Source organism: Gossypium hirsutum, chromosome A05 (assembly GCF_007990345.1).
Source record: "Gossypium hirsutum isolate 1008001.06 chromosome A05, Gossypium_hirsutum_v2.1, whole genome shotgun sequence".
NCBI lineage: Eukaryota > Viridiplantae > Streptophyta > Magnoliopsida > Malvales > Malvaceae > Gossypium > Gossypium hirsutum.
Genome location: NC_053428.1, coordinates 34,719,822 through 34,747,183, shown reverse-complemented (window position 1 = coordinate 34,747,183; position 27,362 = coordinate 34,719,822). Strand labels below are relative to the sequence as shown.

At 31.0% G+C, this 27,362-nt stretch overlaps 2 protein-coding genes and 1 long non-coding RNA gene across 3 annotated transcripts; all 3 read right to left on the bottom strand.

The window, feature by feature from the left end:
• Positions 1 to 853: 853 nt before the first annotated feature.
• On the bottom strand, positions 854 to 2,040 carry LOC107952808 (uncharacterized). The gene is made up of 3 exons (XM_041112299.1): positions 1,667 to 2,040; positions 1,490 to 1,591; positions 854 to 1,332 (listed from the first exon to the last, which is right to left on the bottom strand). Exons 2-3 carry the CDS (start codon positions 1,514 to 1,516, stop codon positions 1,018 to 1,020), a joined length of 342 nt encoding a protein of 113 aa, XP_040968233.1. The 5' UTR covers positions 1,517 to 1,591; positions 1,667 to 2,040; the 3' UTR covers positions 854 to 1,017.
• A 414-nt stretch (positions 2,041 to 2,454) lies between these two features.
• LOC107944941 (uncharacterized) lies at positions 2,455 to 8,815 on the bottom strand. Its single transcript, XR_005926553.1, has 4 exons — positions 8,608 to 8,815; positions 8,340 to 8,516; positions 7,292 to 7,386; positions 2,455 to 2,595 (listed from the first exon to the last, which is right to left on the bottom strand). It is a non-coding gene; the product is annotated as an uncharacterized lncRNA (long non-coding RNA).
• An 8,781-nt stretch (positions 8,816 to 17,596) lies between these two features.
• LOC121228917 (GPI-anchored wall transfer protein 1) lies at positions 17,597 to 24,864 on the bottom strand. Its single transcript, XM_041111939.1, has 8 exons — positions 24,792 to 24,864; positions 20,790 to 20,854; positions 20,457 to 20,513; positions 20,306 to 20,365; positions 20,171 to 20,206; positions 18,404 to 18,480; positions 18,106 to 18,196; positions 17,597 to 17,829 (listed from the first exon to the last, which is right to left on the bottom strand). The coding sequence occupies exons 1-8, from the start codon at positions 24,862 to 24,864 to the stop codon at positions 17,623 to 17,625; spliced, it is 666 nt and encodes a 221-aa protein (XP_040967873.1). The 3' UTR covers positions 17,597 to 17,622.
• Between the last annotated feature and the right edge of the window lie 2,498 nt (positions 24,865 to 27,362).

The window sequence follows — 27,362 nt, the reverse complement described above, 5'->3', positions numbered from 1 at the left end:
AAACATAAAAATTACAAGAAAATTACTTGGAATTACCTTAAAATTGAGGATAGAAAGTAAAGACTTCAAAAATGGATTTTTCTTTATCTTATTAAGCTTGGCCAGTTAGAAGAGAATGAAGAAGATGATATGTTCCACTTAAAATTGTCTTATATATTTGGATTAAACCTTAATTAACCTTAATTACTTAATTAAAGCTTAGTTAATTGGACCTTTGATAACAAGTTAAATTTGTGTTTTTAATGTATTTATTTTTGGCTAATTATTGAATAAGATGCTATTAAACTTGGGTTTTTCTTATTAGGAATGAAATTGGTGTGCCGAAATTCAAAATCATACGAAAAGAGCTAAATTGGAACGAAAAGAAAAATTGAGGGCCAAATTGAAGGATTGAATATTTAGTGGTTGGCTGGACAAAGATCAAATTCACTACAGGAAAACAGAGTTTTAGCGGCGTTTTTTTTGCCTTTAGTGGCGTTTTTAAGCACCGCTAAAAACGTCGCTATATGTAACGCCGGTAAAATTGGCGGCGTTTTTTTGAAAAAAACGCCGCTAAAAGTCCTAGTCTTTAACGGCGCTTTCTTAAAAAACACCGCTAAAGACCAGGACTTTTCGCGCGGCTTTTTTAAAAAACGCCGCTAAAGACCAGGACTTTTCGCGGCGCTTTTTAAAAAAACGCCACTAAAGACCAGGACTTTTAGCGGCGCTTTTATAAAAAACGCCGCTAATTTGCCCAATTTTGCAATATGTATTTTTGCACCTATATCCAACCCTCCTGCAAGAAATCCAACCAAAAACAACAAATATACCATGAAATCCAACCAAAACCCGCAAATTTAAATAATACAAATTATACGAAAAATATATTATATAAATTGTAAATGAATATTCAAAATATTCTTACAATAATGTTAAAAATTACAAGAAAACAAATGTCTAAGATGGGGGATTTTGAAATTGCTGGAACATAGTCATCATAGACTGAAGCTATAGCTGGAGTTCATTGTATTTTCGTTTCTACTCCGCCTCCCTCGCTGCTGCCTCTACTCTAAGTTGAGAAATTTGCTCATCTGTGCTAGCTTGTATCTGAACTATCTGATCTTTTAGCCTCTGAACTTCAGCTTGACTTTGACTCCCGGAAGGCATGTATTGGTGCGAGGTGGATCCAAAATATTGGGTCGGGTTAACACCAGATCCTTGAAATCTAACCCGACTATACCTTTCAGGACCCAAAACTTCATTAATAATTCTGTTATCAATATCCTCAAAATTAACAGAACTATTAGTCGAAGCAGTCGCTTCATACTCTGCCATCTTATCTTTTAGTTTCTCCTAATAAATCAGTTAAAGAGTTAGAAACGAAATATACAATAAAAAGGAATACAACATAACATTATTTAAATTAAACTAATAAAAACAATGAATTAAAACATTATAATTAAATATTATAAATATTTATAATGAATCAAATTTTATTAAGTAAATATACCATAATTTCTGCAGCCTCAGATGTCATCGGAGTTCCATCTTTTTTCCTGTGCGTAATGTCAAAAAACTGAAGGCGTCCAACTTTTTGACCAGACGAGGCTTCCTACAATATAGTAGTAAATATTATTTAATAGTAAAAAGTCATTAATACTTGATAGAATTAATAAATCCATAGTACCGCGGCCTGAGCTACACAAGCAAAACTTCTCGATCCTGCCGTGTGCGTAAATTTTTGTTTTTGCCTGCTACTTGTTCCAACTCGCTCACGATCCTACATAATGAAATTATTATTATGTATATAGTAAATACTATAAACCGAAAAATTTATAAAAGTTTGCAAGTACATAATACCTCTCCTTTCTTCGAATTCCAAAATCGAACCGCATCTTCCCATTGGTACCTCAGCATTCCCGGTGGGACATTTTGCAATTTTTCTTCGAGGCTTATGGGTTTTTTAAAATATTCTTTTTTCAAAATGCTTTTATGGTCTCTCCATTTTTTACCCAATGCCTTCTTGATATAGGCATCAGAGACCTCTAAAGCAAACCTCTCCTAAAAAACACAAGTTTAGGAAGTAAATATAAATGAAACTTAAACCAAAGTATTATAAATTACATTAACGTTTTGTTACCTTAATATTAGAGAGAGCTTGATTTTTATTGCTATCAGGCATGTTATGCCATGATTCGTAGTTGATGGGCAACATATTGGCATTTCGTGCTATAATGCCCAAATAGCCTGCTAAAAGTCGAGCTTCTTATCCAACAGGCTGACCATGGCTGTTTCTAGTTACTTTGACACGCTCGACAGAATTTAAGTTATATAAATCTGTTAGGAGCGTACGTCCTCGACCTCTGCACGTCCGACCATTTTCAGCTGAAAAATAATATATTATTACTATATTGAAATTTAAAAATAAATCAGTAATAAAATTTAATACAATTTGTAAAATAAACTTAACATTACTTTGAAATTCCACAGACTCGTCAAGTGTCTCCAGCACGCTTGAAGATCCAACAACTGTCTGCTGTTCAGTACTTACTTCTTCCGAATTTGTAGTATTCTGTACAATACTTAGATCTCTTAATCTTCTTCTAGGCATTTTTCCTGCAACACATAAAATAGTTAAAATTTTAGTAAGAAATAACAACAATAGTAAATACTTCTTTTCTTCCACAAGTCCGCCTCATTAGGGTCATCCTCCTCGTCAGATTCATCATTAGATTCATCCCTTGATCGTCTATTTGTTTGCCTGTTAGATGGTTGATTCAGCTTCCCGTAACTAAAATCCATATCTTTTAACATGAATAAGATTTCAAATCCAATGGTCTGCTCAGGAGCTTCTTTCAACTCTTCAGTACCATCAAATAAAGCCCTCTGAAATCTATAGCTATGATTTTCATCTAACCACCGATGATGCCCCATATAGCAGAACTTCTTCCCATTATATAACCACTGTGAACACGTTTGAGCAGCACAACAAGGACAAGCATAACGTCCTCCGATACTCCAACCAGATAAATTCGCATATGTCGGGAAATCATTAATTGTCCACAGCAAAGCAGCACGTAGGTAAAAGTTCTCCTTTCTCAATACATCATACGTCTCAATACCCGCCCATAATTGTTTTAACTCTTCAATAAGTGGCTGCAGATATATGTCAATATCATTTCCGGGGCCTTTCTCTCCAGGGATAATCATAGATAATATCAAAGAAGATTGCTTCATGCAGAGCCATGGAGACAAATTATAAGGAACAAGAACCACAGGCCAAGTACTGTACGAGGTGCTCATGATTTTAAAAGGATTCAATCCGTCAGATGCTAACCCGAGCCTTACACTCCGAGGATCACTTGCAAAGCTTGAAAATTTATTGTCAAATGATTTCCATGCTAAAGAATCTGCAGGATGCCTTAATAATCCATCACCCGTTCGTTGATCATGATGCCACGTCATAAACTCGACTGTCTTTGATGACATGAATAGCCTTTGAAGCCTTAGGATTAGCGGGAAATATCGCAAAATCTTGTTTGGCTTCCTTATTGACTGTGGCCCATATTCATCCTCATTAGCATCTTCTGCATCTCTATTCATCCAACGAGATTTACCGCAAACATGACAAGACTGTTGATTTCTCCGATCACCCCAATACAACATGCAATCATTTAGGCAACTATGAATTTTGTTGTACCCAAGGCCCAAATCTTTTATCACTTTCTTCATGTCTTTACATGATTGAGGGATTTTTGCAAACGGGAACATTTCTCTCAAAAGCTCTAACAGCATTGTCAAAGAGTTTCCGGTCCACCCTCCCAAACATTTTATGTGGAAAAGGCGAATACAGAATGACATTTTTTAAAATTTTGATCCCTCATAAAGTTCTTCATTCATTTCACCAAGTAACGTGTAGAACTCCGCCGCTTCTTCATTCGGTTGTTCATCCGGTACACTTCTTCTCGTTTCCATAAAAGTATTCCCACCGATATTATAATCATCGGATGCAACATAGTTTGGTGGAAATGATTGGAAACCTTCACTCCGCATATTAAATGCATCCCGCATCATACCTTCCATGTCATCTTCTCTAACATACTGACGATAACCACTATAAGGATAACCTGGATTAATAGTCGAAGAGGCTCCACTAGGTGTACACTCTCCATGGAAAATCCATTTTTTATACCCCCGAATGAAGCCATCAACAATTAGATGTCCGTAGACAACTTCACGATAATGCCAATAGATATTGCCACACTTCTTACACGGGCAAAGAATCATATTCTCTTGGCTTGAATTGTGAAATGCAAAAACTAAAAAAGATTGCACTCCATTTTGATACTCGTTGCTTGCCCTTGAGAAATTCATCCAAGTCCTATCCATTTCGTAGTTGTTGAAGTCTAAAGTTGGCAATAAGTTACACGAGTAAGTTGTTTGTTATGTAAGTCTTGATATGATATATATTTATGTTTTATGTAAGTTATGTAGATTATATAAGTTATGAAATTTGAACTTTAAACTATATGCTTTTAAGGAAATTATTAGATTAAACTACATGTATTAGTTAAGTTATGTAAGTTGTTATGTACGTTATGTGAGTTATGTAATTTATTTAAGTAATGTGAGTTATGTAAGTTGTTATGTAAATTATGTAAGTTATATGAGTTATGTAAGTTATGTAATTTATTTAAGTAATGATCAATATTAATACTATTTTGATAAAATTAGTTATAACTTTTAAAGACATTTAAAATTATTAAATATTAAAATCAAACATTATTTATATAAAACAATTGTAATTTGAATATAATAATATCAAAAAGAATCATAGTTTAATTTTTATATTATAATATATTTAAACAATGATCAATATTATTGTATTGATAAAATTATTTATAAGTGGCCCTTCAGTCGTTGAAATTTCTAAATCTTTTTTAAGGTCGATAGAATTATTTATAAGCTCCATAGAACTTTTTTTGAAATCTTTTTTTTTATACAAATACCTTTAAAAATATTAAATATTAAAATAAAACATTATTAATATAAAAAAATAGTAATTTGAATATAATAATATCAAAAAAGAATCGTAGTTTAATTTTTATAAGTAAATTGGAAATAAATTAAGGTTATATAAATATTCAATAGTAAATGAGCTCGATAGAACTTTTTTCAAGTCTTTTTGAATTTTTTAAGATTCATCATACGTGGCGTTGTTACACCTAAGGAGGATCCATTATATCTTACAGCTCGATATAAGGCAACCCGTCAGGTTTCCAGCCTATATACTTTGAATCTTTAAAATATTTAAAATAAAGTTGGAGAGAAGGTCAACTATTGTTGTAATTTTAATGGGCAAGCAAGCTACATGGTAATAAAATTAATTCATACTTATTCATACTTAAATTGAATCAAATAATAATTAAGTTGAACCAAATATAAAAACTTATTCATACTTATTTATACTTCAAATAATAATTAAGCTACAAGAATCAGGTCTGGTCCAATGTCTAAGTCCACACTCAACCACTTATTGGTTATCACTAAATTTATTTTAATAACAAAATCAAAATTACAAAGATGCAAACTTAGTTATATTAACAATTAATATAAGGTGAACTTTAAGACCTAAAAGATTAAGACCATTACAAACTCATGTACCGGCTTTTACAGAAAGAGTAAGGAATCACTACAATATTTGTTCACATTTACCAACGTTAAATGAAACTGGTTAATTCGGTTTTTTATACATAATCAACCTATTGATCAACATTCAGTAGTAATTGATCCATCGGCTTTGGTTTTAACCAATTTAATCAAATCCACTTGATTTTGGTCAAATTAATAATTTTCTTGTTTAAAATAAATTAAAATTGATAAGTCATATGTTCATTTTATATTATAAATATTTAAACCAAATTGAAAATAATATATAATAAGTGAAATCCCCGCTTTGATTATAAATTTTAATAAATAATAAGTAATCAACTTACTCATTTCGATTGAGCTTTGAACTCAACATCAACAAAACTTAATAGATTTCAATTGAATTTTTGCTCACATTAATAATAGCAATTTATAAACATTAAGGTAGGATTATCAAGTTAGTTATAATTTTAACATTAAGTTTATGTCTGTTGTATAGTTTATAGAGATTAATTTTTTTTAATCGATGCTCACGAATTTCTCTTAACAATAGGGATAGGGATAAAAGCTTTAATTCTTTCATAAAGTTTATGTTTGTTGTATAGTTTATAGTTTACAGACATTAAGTAATGCATTACTTATGATTATACCTATAATTATATTACAACCACTTATTCATACTTATTCAATTGAAATAATTTGGGCTAATTTAGGGTTTTTATATATGAAAGTTTTATATTACGATAATTAAATTTTAGAAATTTTTATAGATTTTTCATATTATATATATTAATTTATTTAAAATGTTTTCAAGTTTAACTAATCATAGTTAGACACGTGTCATATATGCATGAGTAGAAATTGTTAATATGGAGTACATGGTCCCCATTAATCTGTTTTCTTCAGAGAGGGACTAATTTGTTCAGTTGCAAAAAGTACAGGGACTTTAAGGGGCATTTATACAAAAGAAAAAGAGGGTCTAACTAAGCGGCATTTTTCGCTAATTTTATCAATGAGCAGAGTATGTCTAAATTAATAAATAATTTTTTTTTCTCAAGCATAGTTGATGCAGTGGTAATACATGACAAAGAAACTAAGAGAAGCAGAGGGTTTGGGTTTGTGACATATGAAGCAGAGGAGTCAGCCAACCTTGTTTTGCGAACTAATTTCCATCTATTATACAACAAGAGAGTTGAAGTGAAGAAGGTTACTCCTAGGAAAGAGATGGTGCCAACCGGATTTGGGTTTCCTCCTTATTATTACGATCCATATTATCAAACATATTTTTACTCCATATTTTTACGATCCAATGGAGTAAGTCAGTTTTGAAATTATACATATTATAATAACCTCATAGTTGTATTCGAAAAATAATTTTAAAAATGAATTAAGTCAAAAAAAAATTGCAATTCAAGGAAGAGCTTTTTAAAACTATAAACATGGTAGATATTAAACACATGCATGATAGTGTTCCAAAAAATATAGAGATGTGGTCACACTCGTTTTAGTTGTTATCCATTTACATGCTTTATCCTGTAAATCCTATCTGGACTTTGTTTTGATTTAGTTTCTAGAGATGTTGAATCTTTCATCATAAACATTAAAAACATAAAAGGAAAAACATGTTGAAAGAAACATAAATGTTAGGGAAGACAATGTTTACCTTGATTGAATTGGAAATGTTTTCTTGAGGGTTTATTTGGAGATGCTTGGGATTGATCTCTAATAATCTACTCATTGCATTTGAAGAACAGAAGTCTGTTTTTGGTCGACAAAACAATCAAATGAGTTCTAAAAATAAACAACATTTAATGATTGGTATAATATTAATTATATTTGCTAATAACAGGTGGGAATTAACAAATAAAATGATAAAAAAAATAGAAGCCCTTTGTGCACAAAATAAACAAATACAATGAAATCAAGTCACCCTAATAAAGACCATTGTGAGGAGAAATAGGACCAAGCTCAATACCATTAAAAGAAACAAAATATTTAACCAAGGAAACCGAGAGCACCATCCAATCAGCCTAACCTTTATGGAACGCCATACATTCAACAATGAACATAAACTTATGTATTTGTATTTGTAAACAGAGACTTAGAAATTAAAGTTACCTGACCTTCTGTTTGCCAGTGAAGGAAAAAAAACCACCACTCCCCATGAAAATAAATGAAAGTAACAGGATTATGCTTATATTTCTAACATGTATTGCTTGGAAAGCCGTATCTAAATATTTGCACTAGCCATAAGCTACAGAGGAAGAAAGACACCAAATTTGAAGTAAATTAGTAGCCAAGCAATAAACTTAGTTTCATGTGGTTGTATATATATCTCCATTTGATTTTCATTTCTTTGTGAAGTTTGGCACAACTAGGCATTACTAAGATAATAATGAAAGGTGGAAAATGAATTAATAATGAACTTGTATACTTATAAAAGCTCTATATGCTCATATTATAATCAAGACGATAGAATTTCCTTTAATTTACTACAATGCTATTTACTACACATTGAAATAGGCTGGGATCCTTGCATTAGATACTAACATCCGGTAACATGACCGAAGGTGAACCACAGACAAAAGACAATCCCCAATTCTGAACCTCCGGACAGGGTATATTATCTACTTTAGAATTCCCTAACATCATTTCTACAAATTCCAGGCAATAAATATCATAAATTGCATCCTACATGGTTCTTGATTCACCTATATGTCAAGTACCAGACAACTAACAAGTTCAGCAGAGCCGAAATCTCTGGCGGCAATAACCTTCCAGTTAACTGTTTTTGATTCGGTAAGTGAATCAGGAACTCGGCTTAAGGAACCATCTGAAAAATAAGTCGAGCTTGACAGCGAAGGACTGAACTTATGCTGTGGCTCAGCCTGGAGAACAGCAATGTCATGATTGGGATCTTTCGTGATGACATGAAAGTAACAGGATTAAAAAAAAACGTAAGAAAGGTTTGAATATTACCTTGGAAATCTGGAGAGTGAAGTGGAATCGAGGATTTGAGAGAGAAAGAGAGTTAAAAAAAGAAAGGAAGATTGATTGAGAAGAAACACCAAGCTCAGGCCTTGAATCGGTGAAATATGGAGGAAAGCAACTTAGGGTTTGATTTGGGGAAACTGAGGGTATAGGGGAAACTTTGTTTTGGGAAAAAATACTAAGTATCGGGGGTTACTTGGGGATAAAGAGTATGAAAATAAAAACAACGCCGTTTAACCTATTAAAACTCAAATATTTGCGGTTTTTTTATTTAAAACGCCGGTATAGGTCAACTTTTAGTGGCGTTTTTTATTACAAATGCCACTATAGCTCATTTTTAATATTTTTTTCATTTTTAAGAAATATTTTTCTATGCTTTTTTATTTCAAATTTTCCTGCTGAGATTATCATTTTTTTTAAATTTTTTATTTACCTTTGTAACTAAAATATTAAATTTTAACTTTTTAAGTTTTTAATTCCAAAATTAAACCTTAAATCCTAAAACCATATACCCTAAACCCTGAACCTTAAGCACTAAACTATATACCTAAACCCTAAAACACTAAAATTAAAATCTTATTGCTTACCGGCTAAAACCCTAACCTTAAACCCTGATAGCATAACCCCTAAATCATTGAACAATGCTAAGACCCTAACCCTATACCATAAACTCTAAACCATAAACCCCAAATACTAGACCCTAAACCCTAATTAACCCTTAAAGTATAAATCATAAACCATAACCCCTAACCCCAACCTCTATCCCTTAAACCATAAACCACAAAACATAATTCATAATTCATAAACCATTGATCCTTAACCCCTAAACTCTTAACCCCTATCCATATAACCCTTAAACCCTAAAACCCTAAACACTAAGATCTTAGACCTTAAACACTAAACCCCTATCCTCTATCCCCTTAACCCATATAAACCCCTAACACCTAACCCATAAACCAGCTTAAACCCATGCATATATATCCTTTAATCCTAACCACTAACCACTAACCACTAACCCTTAAACCATAAACCCCTAACCTTCTAAATTATAAACCTCAAACCATAAATCATCAACCCTAAATCATAACCCTTAAACCCATAACCCCTAAACCTATAAAAATATTAAATGTAAAAATCAGTTTAAATAGAAAATTTTAAATTCATTTAAAAAATAAGTTAGACTGAAACATTTAATACCTGAGTTTGGTCTAATCCGTTTTCAACTTCATAATATTTTATATATACTATGTAATTTTATAATTTATAAAAAAATAAATTTATACTAAATGTATAATAGTAGTCTAATATAAACATTAAAATAATATTAAGATAACTATATAAAAAAAATTAAATAAATAAATAATATTAAATTAAAATGACATAATTATTACAAAAATTAAAAATATAATATGATTGGACTTAAAATAGGCTTAGGTTAATCATTTGCAAGTATTAGTGGGCTTTAACAAAATGTTAAACCTATAATTTAAACCCTACTAAAAATAAATTCAAACAAATATAAAATATATAATATTATATTTAGCAATTGCGGCGTTTTTAAAAAGCGCCGCTACTGACAATGAAGCTCATATAAAATGACGTCGTTTTTCTTAACATTTTAGCGGTGTTTTTTCAAAAACGCCGCTAAAGTTTGATCTACTGCGGCGTTTTTGGAAAAACGCCGCTACTGCCAATGAAGCACATATAAAATGACGTCATTTTTCTTAACATTTTAGTGGAGTTTTTTCAAAAACGCCACTAAAGTTTGACCTATGGCGGCGTTTTTGGGAAAACACCGCTATTGCCAATGAAGCTCATATAAAATGACGTTGTTTTTCTTAACATTTTAGTGGCGTTTTTCCAAAAACGCCGCTATAGGTCCACCCTTAGTGGCGTTTTTCCAGAAACGCCGCTATAGGTCCACCTTTAGCGGCGTTTTTGGGAAAACGTCGTTACTGCCAATGAAGCTCATGTAAAACGATGTCGTTTTGATTAACCTTTTAGCGGCGTTTTGGTAAAACGCCGCTAAAGGCCGACCTATAGCGGTGCCTTTTCAAAAAACGCCGCGAAAGCTTGACCTATTGCGGCGTTTTTTGAAAAACGCCGCTAAAACTCCATCTATTCGATTTTTCTGGCGTTTTCTTTTAAAACGCCGCTAAAAACGCCGCGAAAAGTCTGTTTTGGTGTAGTAATTATTTTTGATACTGTCAAAATCCTATAAATAGTTTGAATTTTATCTTTAGATTAAATTTGATTTTTAAATTTTGATTTTTAGTTGATATTTTCTTAGGATAAACATGCTAAATTTAGCATGAGAAATGTGTATAAATACTTAATGTTGGACACACTTGAATACACATTTGATTTGGGAATAAAATAATTCATTTCTTTTCTCCATTTTTGCGTCAATGAAGTTTTGACATTCGGTCATTCTTTTTTCCATTTCCACACTTTGGCTAAATTGCTTCCCAAGTCCCTTTAGTCTTAGCCCGATTTTCACTCCAACAAAATAATCGTGAGATATGAATCCACACTAAAAACTTTTCAATTATCTATTCGCTATCTCTCCGATATATGAGATAGTATAAATTCTTCCCTTAAAGTTAATTCGATTTCAACTCAAAAAGCAAGCGTTGAGTTAGAATTATTTGGCGTAAAATTGAAAAGTTGAGTCAGCCGTGTTGTACTTGAATTCTCGCAAAAAAATTGGCATGTTTAATTGGAAAAAGCTAGTTGGATTCCGTCAAATGATATAATGATCGAATTTAAACGACCCACGTAGTTGAGGTCATTGGATTTGAGTTGGACTTTTCAGATTGCAAGGCTGCGGAAGTCTTAAATAACGGGCATATGTCACGTGGTTAGAAATTCGAAAAGGGTCGATTTGCAGGTCGTATCGGAACCTACTACAAGAGGAAAAGTTAGCGGTTGAGGACGCATCAACCGCTATAACCAAATTATCGTTTGGATGAAAAAACCCATTTTCAAGGATCGGTTCAAGATTGGAGTATGAGACTGAGACTAAGTTTTAATATATTTAGTTTCCCGATTTAATTTAATTCACTTAATTTTATTTTTCAATCTCAAATCTATTTTTATTTTATTTTATTATATTATATTTTTTATTTTATTTTCTCTATCAACTAAATTCCCCATTGTACATTTATATTATAGCTCCGCACACTCAAGTCGAGGGCACGATAGCTGCCTAAACTAAAAAGTCTGGTCACCAAAAATAGGAAAATTAGGAATCATAATCCCTGTGGGATCGACCCTACTACTCTATACTACTATTTAGTATTATTTTGTTGTAGGAATTTATATTTGATGGTTTCGACGCCCATCAACCTTAATCATCATTAACAAAAAATTAATGGATTATTCCATCATCAAGCACTAACTCATAATACTAAATGGTTTAATTGCTATTTTACACCTTTAACTAATTGCAATTTAAATCCCTAAGTCTTTGTCCAATTAAAAAACCATAATAATTGAACTTTTACAATTTAATCATTGTACTATAACTAAACAATTAATTAAACAAATTATCAAACCACACTTTATAGGCTGTTGAATGAAATATCAGAGGTGAAAGTTTCCCTCATTAAGCGTGAAGCTAATAGAGCGGCTGATTGGATTGTTAAGGCTTCTCGAAAGGGGATGTGCAACAATGGTTGGACTCAACAACCACCATCTTCTTTGGTGTTCATTCTGGAAAAGGACAAATCGCCTGCTCCCCCTTCGAATTGAGATTGAAGCTAGTTTTACAATGAGGTAGCTGTGGTTCTCTCGTACACTGTGAGTCAAGTTTTTGCAAGATGTTGAATTCTTATTATAATTATTTTATGATATAATGAAAGTCTTGATGTTTTTATGGAAAAAAAGAAGAAGCTAATTTGTAAGTAGAGAAATACTCACTTCATTACAAAGTTAAAAATAAAATAAAGCCAAAAATATCATTGGTATATAGATTTTATGTACCATCAGTTGATAATAAAATGACACATCATCACTAGTGTAAAATAAAAAAAATTGAAGAATTTAAAAATAAATATTAATTATAATTATTAAATATAAATAAATAAAAAAATCAAATCCGAAACTTGAAACCCAAAATTCAAAATCTGAAACCTAAAACCTGAAAGATAAATAAAATAATTATAACTAATATCTAATTATGTTTAAATAAAAATAAAGTTAATTGTATTTATTTTCTAAGTCTTCTAATATTTTTTATTTTGCAGTAATAATAATGTATTATATTATTAATTGATGGTGTATGAGCACAAACAATACGGTAAATATTAACAAGCATATATTTAATTTATAGTTGAGTAAGAATATAAAAATAGGAGAAAGATACCCATTTGGTCACCTTTTGCTTTTAGAATTATCAATTTTAAAGTGGGAACCTTAACCTTAGCTCTTTTGGAGAGATAACTTCAATGTTGAAATTGTTGCTTTGTTTGTTTGTGTGCTTTTTATTTTGGTATAATAAGTTGATACTCTAATTAAAAAAAAGTTATTTTAACTTTGTATTTAATTTTTAAATTTTTATTTTTTGAATTTATATTTTTATCAAATTACTTTAAAATGAATGGATATATATATATAGAACTTGGAAGACAAATGCCTTTCTTGTTTTAGAGATAAATCATAAGACAAAGTCCAACGATCCAACATACCGAAGGAGAAACATGAGACGAAGCTAAACACCAAAATCATGGAAAAACAAAATCGTAGCAATGCTTATGGTGGACACGGAAATTTATTTCAACAATTCTTAAATTTTTTTGTTTAAAAATATATAATTAAGATTAAGGGATATTTTGTAAATTTAAATTCATATGATGGAAATTTTTAATTTAGAGATGGTTTTTATTATTATGTACTAATATATAATACATCCGTCTAAATTTATTTATTTAATTATATATGCGGCTTTAGTTTTAGTACCTAACAATTAGGTAAACTATATTTAAACTCATTCAATTATTAGTAGATTTATTTAACAATTGATATAATAGCTTATTTGATCTTCTAATTTTATAAAAAAAAAGTTATTTTAATTTTTTATTCCTTGTATCTTTTAAACTTGTATTATTTCTCAAATCACTCCATTTTTTAGGCTTTATCTACTTGTCCAAGCCCTCTCATATTTTGAGCAGGCCTTTGAGTTCAAATGAGTAATTCAACCCTTAGACAGCTCCAACTTTCGTGCATAGTAAAATTTCTTTTTCATTTATAATATGAAGGTAAAATTATACTTTGCCCCTATAAAAATGATAAAAAATTGATATAATCTTTTAAAAATTATAAATATAAATGCTATTAAAATGATGAAATTACATTTTTACTATCGTAAAAATTATAATTTAATGTCGATACCCTAAAAAAAATTTAGCTTCATCCCTTTGTAAGTGTATCATAAATCTCGTATTTATTAAATATCTCACTTTAATAAGTAAGTCTGAAATTGCGAGGATGCTAACAAATATATATTCCTCTATAATTGATCAGGCAGGTGAATATATGCTTTAAAAGATGGTGACAATTAGCATGTATATATACACACACATGTACACATTCCAATTAGCCAGGTAAAAGGCAAAATCAAATGCATGATGATAACGATGAAGATGATGAAGAATGAAGGCTCTTGCATATTTTTTTTCTAAGAAAAACAAAAAGGAATTTAACAGGCATATATTCATTTAGTCCGGATAAATAATTGGAAGGCAAATCCCTTATCTGCTCACCTATTTTGGAATTATGAAGTTTAAAGTGGATGTCACCACAAAAGAGATGTCTAGATATATTAGGAATTAATATGAGATATTCTGAAAAAAAGAAAAGAAAAAGGAAAAAATTTTATTTATTTTTTATACAAGCATGGATGATGAAATTAATTAAATTTCATTCATCGAAGCTGTCAATTTTCAAGTTTAGAAAATCAGAAGACTTGCGATGACTTTTTGGATGGGACCAGATATTTTTGGGTTGAGATGTCTTCAAGGCATTCGAAGACCTATCTCTTAGCTTCGAAATGCATTTTAAATTACTTGATTTTGTGTTTAGGAGCTCAAGTTATGATCGTTGTAGACACTCAATTTTGCCTGGCCCATTTCAGTATTTAAAATAATAAACCCCCCCAAAAAAAAAAACGAAGTCCAAGTTCAGTCCAGAATTACAAATATAATTTGGCCCGATCGGAATGGCCCATTACTTGAAAAGATTTAAGGTCCATCTACAAGCTTGACTCATATGGAAATATAATCTTCAATGATATGTAATCTTAGATATGATACAATCTTAGATATGATTGCAATCTTAGATATGATACAATCTTAGATATGATTGCAATCTTAGATATGATATACAATCTTAGAAGATATGATTTTGTAATCTTGGAGATTTAATTTGTAGATATCCTTTGATCTTAACCGTTGATGTAATTGATCTGTACCGTTGGATTTGGAGAGGCTCAACTATAAATAGAGGTCTCTCCCTTCATTGTAAAACACTTGAGTTTTGGGAACCAATAAGAATTCTTGAAGAGCATTCACTCAAATTTCTCTCCCTCTTGCGTTCTTACTCTCTGTGGTTTGTTCTTATTTTATTCTTCGTCTATCTTAGTTTTTCAACTCTTTTTATTTTAATTTCTTCATTTTTCAAATATGTATATTTTTTCCTATCTTTTATACATTTGATTATGTATTTTATATATCATAATATTTAACCTTTTTATATAGTTTATTTTCAAATATATATTTTCTATGCATGTATATATATTATATAATCATTTCATTATAAATATAAATTATTTTACATATTTGATATTTTATACATTATTTTTCTAAACCAATATATTTTATATAATTATTATTCTTATAAATATATTTTTTATTATATATTATATTTTAAATTTATTATTAGATATCACATTTTTTATATGCTCATTCTATTTATCAATTGTTTATATTATACATATATTTTTAAAACTTATGTTTTTTATTATTATACAATATTTGTTTTTACTTTAGCATTAATGTATTATTGTTATGTTATGTTATGTATTTCATATGTTATGTAATATCTTAGACTTTTATAATTTACTTTCAAATGCATATTTTTATATATGTACATTGATATATTGTATTATATGCATCATTTTATTTATTAATCCATTCATGTGTACATTAAATTATTAGATTTTATATTTTATGTAGATTCTATTTATCCATTTGCTATGCATGTCATCTATTTTTACTCATACATATTTTACACATTAATATTTACCATGTTTTTTATATTACTTAATGTTTTATTTATGATATATTGTATATAATTAGTGCATTTATTATGCTTTCTTTTTGGTATATTCCTATTTGCTTAGCATGATTATTTTTATTGTTCTATTTTACCCTCTATATAGTGATTGCATTTATATCAAGTGTTATAATACTTTATAATATATGCTATTTGAATATCTATGTTTCGTAATATAGAATTGTACTCTAAAAGGTCATTTAAAACAATATTTAAAAGTTTTATAAAAATAAAAAAGGCAATGCTTAGTATTTGAAAGCTTCGAGAAAAGTAATGCCCTAACTTATTGGGTTGCAACTTTTCTCGTTGAGTTCGAATAGTCAAGTACCCTTTTAAGTTTTTAAGATTTTCAAAATACGAGCAACTGTCTTGGAATTTCAAAGCGTTGTGTCCTAACTTATTGGATGTGGCGATTTGTCGTTTCGAGATAGGGATTTCCAAAAGGTTAACTTAGTGTCAATGTTTTGATACGAGTGAACCCAAATTTTCAAAATCAAAGTATTTTAAAGAGGATTATATCTTAAAATTTTTTAAATTTCCGACATTAAAGACATTTGATAATCAATTAGGTACCAATTTTTGGGCGTTACAAGGGTGCTAATCCTTCCTCGTATGTAACCGACTCCCGAACCCATTCTTTTATTTCGTGGACCAAAACTAATGATTTTAAAACAAAATGCTTTAAAGGTGATCCAATCACACCTAAAAAGATTGGTGGCGACTCCCGTTTTCATTTTTTTTAAAGTCGATTCCCATTTTCCAAAACTCGATTTGAAAATGGTTTCGACAATCGTTTTAGTGAAGACTATGCGAGCAGAATTTCTAGACGAGATTATGACAGGAATTACAAGTTTCGGGCTTTTAACTCGATTTTAAATCATATTGAGTTTGAGTTTTAGGATTAATTTTTAATATATATTATTTTCTGGTCCGTTTAAAGCGAAAGACTCCCTTGCCACGGAGGTGGGGGTGATTAGCATTGCCTTGGATAGGTTTTTAGAGTTGGGATGGAAAGGTTAATGCGCTTTATTCATTGAGGTTGGTTCAATGAAGGTACTTAATTGGTTGGAGAATAAAGGTGCGAGACCGTGGTTGTTGTTTCCTCTCTTTAAGAAAGTCGATTTAAAGTTGTCGTTAATGGGAATTGTAACCTTTTTGTTTGCGGACAAGAGTGGGAATAAGCACTACAGGAAAACAGACTTTTAGCGGCGTTTTTTTTACCTTTAGCGGTGTTTTTAAGCAGCGCTAATACTTTTAGCGGCGCTTTCCTAAGCGCCGCAAAAAACGTCGCTATATGCAACGCCGCAAAAATTAGTGGCGTTTTTTTGAAAAAAAGCCGCTAAAGACCATGACCTTTAGCGGCGTTTTTTTCGCAAATGCCGCTAAAGACTAGGACTTTTAGCGGCGCTTTTAAAAAAACGCCGCTAAAAACCATGACCTTTAGCGGCGCTTTTTAAGCAAACGCCGCTAAAGACCATGACCTTTAGTGACGCTTTTTTCACAAACGCCGCTAAAAACAATGATCTTAAAAAAATTATTTTATTTTAATTAAATAATATTTATTTCTATGTTAAATATTATATTATGTTTAATTTTTGAAATTTGAGCTTTAAACTATATACTTTTAAGGATAAATAACAATATTAATTAAATTAAATTTTCCATTAAAATTTAAACTTCAAAACTAAATATAAAATTAATGAATTTAAATTTAATACATAAACATTGATTCAATATGTAATTTAATACATAAAAAAATACACACATACAAACACACAAAGTATTAGAATTTCTAAAACATAATTCATCCTGGTGAGAAAATAATGCCAAAATGTTGAACTCCATATTCCAGTTGACTCCATATTCCCCCACATGTACCTACAAGGGAGAAATTCCATTAAACGAAAAAAAGTATTGATCATCAATCATCAACAGCGAAAATGTTGAACTACCAACATTAAGAAAGGCGTCATTTAACTAAAACCTTATTATGCAAAATGCTTTTGAGTACAAACTGGTTTGGAGCATTATTTTAGACATCTCCCAGAGTTCCATTTGTTTTATATTAGCAAGTAGATATAGTACACAACTTATCCTATTCCATTGCAAACAACTATTATTACAAAAAGTCCAGCGCAAAGAAATATATTCTACCTGATAGTCTAGATTCAATGTAGAAGCAAGTCTAGCAAATCCTAACAGTAGTAGCAGAGTTGCAGATTTAAAGGCTGCCTTCCACCAACTCCTTAGGAAGCATTTTGAAAAGTTAGTGGAACATAGATCTGAAACAATATACATCTATATACTGCATACCAAATTTAGATATGCTGCATGCACAAAAGAAAATTGTGATGCCAAAATTATAACGTATGCTCAGAAGAGAAAGAATTTACAATGGTAAGCAATATACATGACAAATTAACACCAACATCTGGAAAATATAACGACTCACATTGATGATTTGATGTTTCGTGCTTGCCGTGAAGTAACTGCATTCATTAGCACAAAGGAGCCAACTCCAAGGTCCATCTAAAAAAATTATGCAAGGTTCAAAAACATTAATATGATAAAATATTTGGGATTGATATTTTCCAGGATAAAAACATAAAAGTTTACTGAAAATACAAACAAATTCAATAAGTTTTAAGATATTGGTAGGACAAGTTTAGAAGTTTTCAAAGTGAATGAATGTAGACATCCACTTCTCATACATAATAATCTTTCTGAAAGGATGTAAAGACCCCTTATGAGAACAATAATAACAAAAATATTATGTACGAGGGTATAGGATTAAATGTTAACATGGGTCCAGACATGGCAAAAATTCCACAGCCTTGCTCGGAGTTGGCTGGACCACTCGACTGTGGTCATTGTGGTTTTTGAAGATTCTTGCATTTTAAGGCAAGCAAGATTTGCCAAATAATAAAGGAGAAAAAGACTTTCCATGGCACTTTGTGAACATGATGCCAGGCTTTTGGAGCTAAGTTCCACGCCATCCATTCCTTAAAATTGAGATGATTCGATGGAGTGGTTAAGTTCATCGGCCAAGCTATTGACCACCACTGCTGCGAGCAATCCTTTAATACATGAGCAAATACTCCTGTTGTTCACAAAAATGGACAAGTATGTAAATTTATACATAATACAGGACAGATAGCAAAATTTTACCAATAAGAGCAAAATTTTACCAATAAGATTTATAGTAATATATAATACTATAATGTAAGCATTAAAAAAATAAAATGACTATACATAAAAATTTAATGAATGAAAAATACATAAATTACTAAATATTAGATTAAATATAAAATAGCATTTTTAAAAAATAAAATGAAATAGACTTAAGATGAGTTTAGACAAAATTTTAAGTGCATATTTCAAATCAAGCTGAATTTGAACAAATATAAAATCTATTAACAACATGCGTAATTCTAAGTTGAATCTCGCCAATAACACCTCTAATCGTGAGTTATGCTTGTTACTGTCGGCTCTAGTAACTCACAAATCTGTACTTTTCTAATCATGTTTGGTTCCACTTCATAATGTCTACTGCATACAAAGAATTTTGTAATTAAAATGTGACAGGTTTTGCTAAGTGCTGAAGCTAGAAATGTTAAATTCCCAACAGCCAAGATACACAAGTAAGTGACAAAGTATATCAATAAATTCCCACTACATGTAAGGCAAAGAGTGTGGGTAGAACAATGAAGACATAATCCAAAGCTACATGTAAGTTAAATCAGAAAATGAAGTGAATGATTAAGTTAGAGAATGGAGAGATGTGTCCAATCAGTTTTAGTGATTTTATTATTAGGCATTTTGTTTCCACTTATGTAAATTACATAAATACATAACTTCCCTCTAAAACTCGAAAGACAAAGCAACAGTTATGAAGTGCACACAAAAAGCAATGGTTAAAGGTTGCAATCAACCTTTCTCTTTTAACTAATGCTATGTTATACAGACTACTAGTATTTTATTGTTCTTAATATTTCACCCAAAAATAGTTTTATTAAATAAAAAAGATTGCACCGCCATGAATGTCTGGAAATGGAACCTTAAAGCTAAGGTTGTTCAGTTAAAGTTTTGTCAGAAAAGCCAAATTATGCAGTTATATTGTGTCTCTACTTGCAAACATATCGTGTCTCCAAGCAGTTATATCTACGTAATAGTATCCCCTCATTCAAATAAAATTAATGTTAGAATCAGATATACATACCCCCATTATTTTCCTGTTGGACTTCTTCTCGAACACCTATAAAGCAGCAGCCTCATAATATTCAGCCAATTTTTATCAGAAACTGAATTAAATAAACATGAAGTTCAAATAGTAGCACAAAACTTGTTTAGATACCTTCTTGAACCGATCCATGGTGCCAGACATTATGCCCCTTGTAGCATCCATGCCATTGCCCTGATTTACAACAAAATCAGTTAAATAACAAGAAAACCAGAATTTTTCATGAAAGTTGGAAGTTTTGGGTTTAACAGCTGCAATTACACACCATCCGGTCAAGCATACGATTATGACTCTCCACTTCATCATGTATATCACCTGTTAACTACAAACAATTTAGGCATATCAATTGTTGGCCAAATTAGTACAAACCAAATAAACTCTACATGCGTCACAACTCCCACCGGCTTCCTAGAACTAAAATCAGGCCAACACAGATGCAATAAACAATTTACATATGGATGTTTTTTGTTTAGGCAATTAGTATTCTGCTAAGCAAAGACTTAAAGAAATAGAAACTAACGCAAAAGCTATAATATTTAACAGAAGGAAACAAACAATCCAAAAATAAAGAACAACGTATACTAGACGATAAACAAACAAAAATGAAGAGCAAGACCGACATCTGTAGATTTGAAAGACGGAATGAAACAGTGATTTCTAAAGCTGCAAACCAAAAACCCTAAGAAAAACCCACTGATATACAAGTAAAAAAGCATGGATCTGAAACTAAAAAGAGATTGATACCTGAAATGAGTCTCCGTTGAAGCAGCGAATATCAAAAATCACAAAAACCAGAAACACCAGAGAAAACTTAGGGTTTCCCTCTCACGAAAACTCTCTTCCTTCTATAGCGTGTGTTTTTTTGGCCGGTGGATAACCAAAGCTACAAAAGAATGACAGGAAAACAATGAGTCTTCACCGTGTCTGCTGATTCTTTTGGGGGAAATTTAGGGATTAGGAGAAATTAGAGAATTGGAAAATTGTTTTGCGTTGGGGGTGAATGGCTAAGTAAACAATTATGTTTTTTTTGCGGCGTTTTTTTAAATGCCACTAATCCCCTAAATCTTCAATTAAAATGACGTTAAATTATTTTATTTTTTTGCGGCGTTTTTTCAAAAAATGCCACTAACCCCTTAAATTTCTAATTAAATTTTACTTAACACATCATATTTATAAATACTTAATGTAAATTAAATTTTTAATTTTTTATAAATATATACATTTTATTTTCATTTGATATTTATTAATTTTTAAATATAAACAAGTTAAATATTTTTAATTATTATTATTTTTCTATTAGTCATTGAATTATATGTAAGTTGTGGATTTAGTCATTTTACTTTAATTTTGTTTTTTTAGTCATTGTAATTTTGAAATTTTGAAATTGTAGTATTATCTCTTAAATAATTTAAACTATAATCATAAGTTTAATATATTCAAATTAATATTATCTCTTTTACAATTATATAAGAAATTGTTTAATATATAAATTAAAAAAATACTAATTAATCTAAACCGTAAACCTCTTAACCCCTATCCCATAAACATAAACACTAACCCTTGAACCTTGAACCTTTAACCCCAAACCCTTACACCTTAAACTCCAACCCTAACCCCTAAACCCATAATTCATCATAAACCTTCAAATACTAGTTAACTCCTAAACCTTAAACCCTAAACTATATATCTTAAACCATAGTTAACTCATAAACCTTAAACCCTAAATCATATATCTTAAACCCTAAACCTTAAACTATAATGATAATTAATTCGATATTTTAAATGCAAAATTAATTCGATATTTTAAATTCAATACTATATCTTTTATGATTATATAAGAAAATATTTAATATATTGTATAACCATAAATTTTAATAATTATTGTTTTAGGGGTTATAGATTAGTGTTTATGATTTTTTTAGGGTTTAAGAGTTATATGACTTTTAATGGCGTTTTGTCGAAAGCGCCGCTAATGCTCTGGTTTTTAGCGGCGTTTTGCCAAAAGCGCCGCTATTGCTCTGTGTTTTTCAATTTTTGCGACGTTTTTGATAAAACGCCACTAAAAATGCCGCTAAAACCCTATTTTCCTGTAGTGAAGTTAGCTTTTGCGCTGGCGGTTGCTGGTGTGAAAAGGCAGGACATGTTTAAGGCATGGTGGAGACTTAAGGGGTCAAGTGGTTGGGTACTTGCTGTAATATTTGCAGGTTGCGTGGTGGTTTTTTGGGGCGAATTGTGTTGATTTATTTATGCTTTGTGGTCTGTTTTACTGATGGGGTTTAGTGGGGTTTTTGTGGTTTGTTTGTTTTATTTTGTCTGTGTTTGGTTTTTGTGGTCTGTGTTTGGTTTTTGTTTTTTGCTGGGATTGTTTTGTTCTGGTAGCTTTGCCTTGTTTTGCTGCAGTTCTTTAAACTGAGGTACTTCGATTAAGCGAAAAAAATTATATTTATCAGCTCTTATTATTTTATTATTCTGAATTTTTAATTAATAATTATTAAGTAGTTTAAGTTATTTACGAGTTTGATGTCAATAATAAAATTTAGTTTAAAACTACTTCTTGTTTAGATTTATTATAGTTCTAGTATACTTAAGAATTTTATTTAGATTTATTTAGCTAGTCTATATGCCTTTGCATTGTACACAAATCAGACAATTGTTTTCAATAATAAAGTTTTCAACTGTGGGAATTTGTTTCTGGTGCAAGATTTATTTCTTATGATTTTTAGTAGTTTTCTTCTCGATTTTTTTAAAGAGTTGTGGGAATTCTTTCTTCACCATTCAATTTGCCAAGTATTATTTCTTGGAGGGCTGATCAAAGCGATTAATTGGGTTTGTTGGGATTTATATTTCAAAGAGTTCAATTGGAGATTTATTCTTCTATCCATCATATCCATCGGTTTATCATTTCATCTTCCACTTTGCTTTAATCTATATTTTCACTATTTAGTTATTATTTTGAATATTTATCCTTTATTTTTTTGCATTTTCTTATTTTTCTTATTTCCTTTTTTATTTTCTAAATTTGTTTGGTTTCTTCCTTTAAAGTCACATGCAAATATTTTCTTCTTAAGTCAAACAACTTGAATTTGAACCTTCTTCCACTTCCTCCACTTCAATCCTTATCATTTGGTATCAGATTCAAGAGTTTTATGTGTTCTTTGTGTTCTTATAAACTGATTTCCAACAAGCAATCTCAAAACAGTTTTTGTTTTCATTTTACCCAAAAAGTTTTCGGCAAAAAATAATTTTCAGTGGGTAAATGCTTTCCAAACAATCTAAAATTTTACATATTAATTATTGGCAATCTCTTAGAATATAAAAAAATATTTCCCACCAAAAAAAGTTATCAAAAAAGTGCAATATATATATACAAATAAAAGAAAAAATAAAAAAATATTTTGTGGGTTGAATTTTGTACCGAAATTTTCTAGATCGGATCTACATTATTTGAGGAGACTCCAGTTTAAATTTCATGATTTTGGAAATCGAGAACACCTTGAATGAAAAAATTCAACTTGTTTTCCATTATTTTAGGTTTTCGATTGGGTAGTTTATTTTATTTGATTCTAGCATTAGGGTTTCTTTTGTTTTATCTTTTCTTACTCGATTACACATTCTAACACATTTTCATTTCTTGTATTAATAGGTACAAAAAGAGTTACCTCTTCTTTCTCCATACAACTTACTTCAGTTGGGATCGAGTTTTTCTTTGGCTTCTTAGAGCCTTAGGTCGACTTTGTTAGAGAGTGATCCTACATCTTTTTGAATATTATTAAGTTTGATTACTCTTTAAAAGTTATAAGAGAAAATCTTAATTTCTTTCTTTGTCTCTTAGAGTTTTTTATTTTATTTTATTGTGAGTGTATAATAGTGAGGTTTACTTAATTTTTCTTTTCTTGAGTGTTCTGTTATTTTCAAGCTTTCATAATGATTCACAATACTATGATTGGGAAGTTGCAAAGGGGTTAAGATGTTCAAAATGTTCGAGATCATAAACGTGACACTATTCTAGACACAATCAGCAAAAATTTGGAATGTCTAAGTACCAAAATTAAGCGTCGGAATCGTAATTGGGGATCAGCCTTATCTTCGTGCAAATAATGCTCGATGTCTCCCGTGAAAATGATTGTGGGGAACATTTTTTTACCTAAACCAAAGTTTAACATTCCACCATTCTGAAGAAAGTATGATCCTAAAGCATATTGTGAGTGGGAATCAAAAATTGAACTTATGTTGCGTTATTATAAATGTTGGGAAGAGGAAAAAGTGTCATTGGCGACCCTTGGATTTTTAGATTATGCATTGATTTGGTGGATTCAGCTTGGAATTAATCGTCAAAAAAATTACAAAAGGGTAATTGGAACATGAGATGAGTTGAAGCAAGTGATGCGAAAGTGTTACATTTCTTCTCATTACTAGAAAAAAGGTCAAAATGAAACTTTGACGCATTGTTCAAGGTAATCCATCTGTCGATGAGTACTTTAAGGAGATGGAGATGCTTATGCAATGAACAAATGTGTGAGAAGATGATGAGACTACTATGGTGTAGTTTGTAGACGACTTGAACATTTCAATAGGCAATGCTCTTAATCTTCAAACCTACATTGATCTTGAGGAGGTAGTACACAAGGCAGTTGAGATTGAGCAACAATTTCAACAACACCATCCTTGTTCATTTAGTGCATCATAATATTATAGAGGTACGGGTTCTAATTCTACTTTTAAGAATTCAAAACCTCTTTATGCTACTAATAAGTTACTGCCAAAATGTGATGAGACTAAGCCTTTTGAGTGGAAAAGTGGGGTTCCTACAAAACCTTCTTCTACATCTTCTAAGTAGCCCATTTCTACTAATTCTTCACTAAAAGAACAAAGAGTTCATGAAATTGAATGTTTTAAGTGCAAAGGGCGTGGGCAGTATAGTCGTGATTATACCAGCACGAGATTTTTGTTTATCAAAATAAATGATAGTGAGAATTTTTTTTTAAATCTATAGATTTAGATGATATACAAATGTTAGGTTCTCCCACTAAGATGTATTGCACTGAATTGAATATTCATAATACTTGTGAGGGGGATATAGGAAATGAGGAAGAATCATGTGAAAAGATAGAGAGAATAGAGATTTTGAGTGATAAAAGTCTCCTTAATGGTCCAAATTTGGCGAGTGAAAATTCATAGGAGGTAAAATTGGAGTGTACCGTCTTAAAAATTTGAATGTTTAATTATGGGATTTTGTAGTAATTAAACCTTTGTATCTCTGGTTATGTGCTCTGCTTATGTGTTTGAGGTCTTGAGTATGAGTCATGTCTTAAGAGAAGTTTTTGTTGTTTTATTCTAAACTAACCTCTATCCTTGACTTGTTGGCTTAAGCTCAATTTTGTGTAAATCTATGTCAAGAGTAAGCATGCTAGTTTAATGGTTAAGTATTTGTTCTCTTACTGGTCATGTGTTTGAGTCATGACATATGCAATATGGAAATATTTTTGTTACTTGTCTGAATTTTTAACCGGTAATCTTTAAAATAGGAATTACACGTCTTCTTTCCTGCCTCTTTTTATTTTTCTTTCTTTTTCTTTTTCTTTTCTTTTTCATTTTTATTCTTCTTCTATTCCTTTCTTTCCTCTTCGCTGTCGGCTTAGATTCATAATTCTTATTTGCTACTATTATCGGGTTAGTTCATTTCTGTTAATTTTGTAAGTTCGGTTATTTAATTTCTAAAATCATTGTCGATTGTTGGCACTGTGGCAAATTTGACTTCTTGCTTAAACTATTTGAATCCTTTGTTTATAAGTTCGATTCTTGTTCTTTTAGAAAGGGTCTCGAAGATAACAACCCCTCTAACGTCTTAGGTTCGTGATTGCGGTGGTGTGGAGGTAATTGCTACACGATTTAGGATTTTCTTATGTCAAAACATTTTCGACGGGGTTGGTTGTGTGATAATCTTCGTGTTGTTTCAAATTATTAGTTAATTGGTTATAGATTATTCGTTTTAGGTCTCGTGAATCTTGTACGTTATTCCTACTTCAAAACTATTCAGGTGCATACCGAAAACCCGAGTTTTTATGAATTTCAGACACCAAAAAACATGGTTACCGATGCTACATGGCCGTGACACACGGCCATGTGGTAGGCCGTGTGACAAGCCGTTTAGTGGGCTGTCTATCTCGCTGTCAACCAAGTAAGAGCCATACGGGCATGTGTCTAGACCATGTGTGGCTATGTTAGTGTAGGGTTCACAAGGGCGTGTGTCCAGGCTGTGTACCTCATTGTTTACAAATATAAGGTTCACAAGGGCCAATGATACGAGTGTGTGTCTAGGCCATGTACCTCACTGTTTACAAAATAGGATCGCATGAGTGTAGGACATGGTTGTGTGTTAGGTCGTATGGAGCCATACGGGCCAGTTCCCAGGTCGTGTGAGACCACACGGGTGTGTAAGCCAGCTTACGAAATTTTACCATATTTTGTGCGTCACTCGCACTAAACACAAACCTTCTGTGAGGCCGTTTAAACTGAATTTAACTGCATAAACTGATATTCTGTGATCCAAAACTTGAATACTGATTATCAATGTGTGTATTGTGTTTGACTAGAATTACTAGAATTGATCTACTGTATAAGAGTATGAGTTGTAATTGAATATTCATTTAAAACTCTGTATCAATTGTTATGTGAAGTATGTATATGCATTGGATGAGAATTGAATCAGGGGGAAGTATTCTATTCTAAACCAGTGGTTAAGTCCCTGGTATCTGTATACTAATTTGGCAGCTAGTCTGCTACCTCTGAAATGTGTTAGATCGACACTGAGTGGTGTATAAGTTTGGATGGGTAATGAATACCCTATTTGGTGTGTTGGGTTTGTAGAAGATGATGTGTAGCAGTTGGTATTAAGTAACTGCATTTGTTCCGTGCTGTTCTGCATCTGATTATAGCTTGATTTGTTATCCGTCTGTATGACTCTGATATGCACCTAAATGAACTGTTTCCTAATTCTGAATTAACATTCGCACTTGGATATCTTGGTTTTACCGATAATATATTGAATACATAAATAGTTGGGTCCTAATATTAACTTAATTATTGTTGAATGAATTTCAAGTAAATCATAGGCTTGATCAGGTTGGCCGATGCGGAGCTCGGTTATGTGTTTATATCATTTAGCATTATG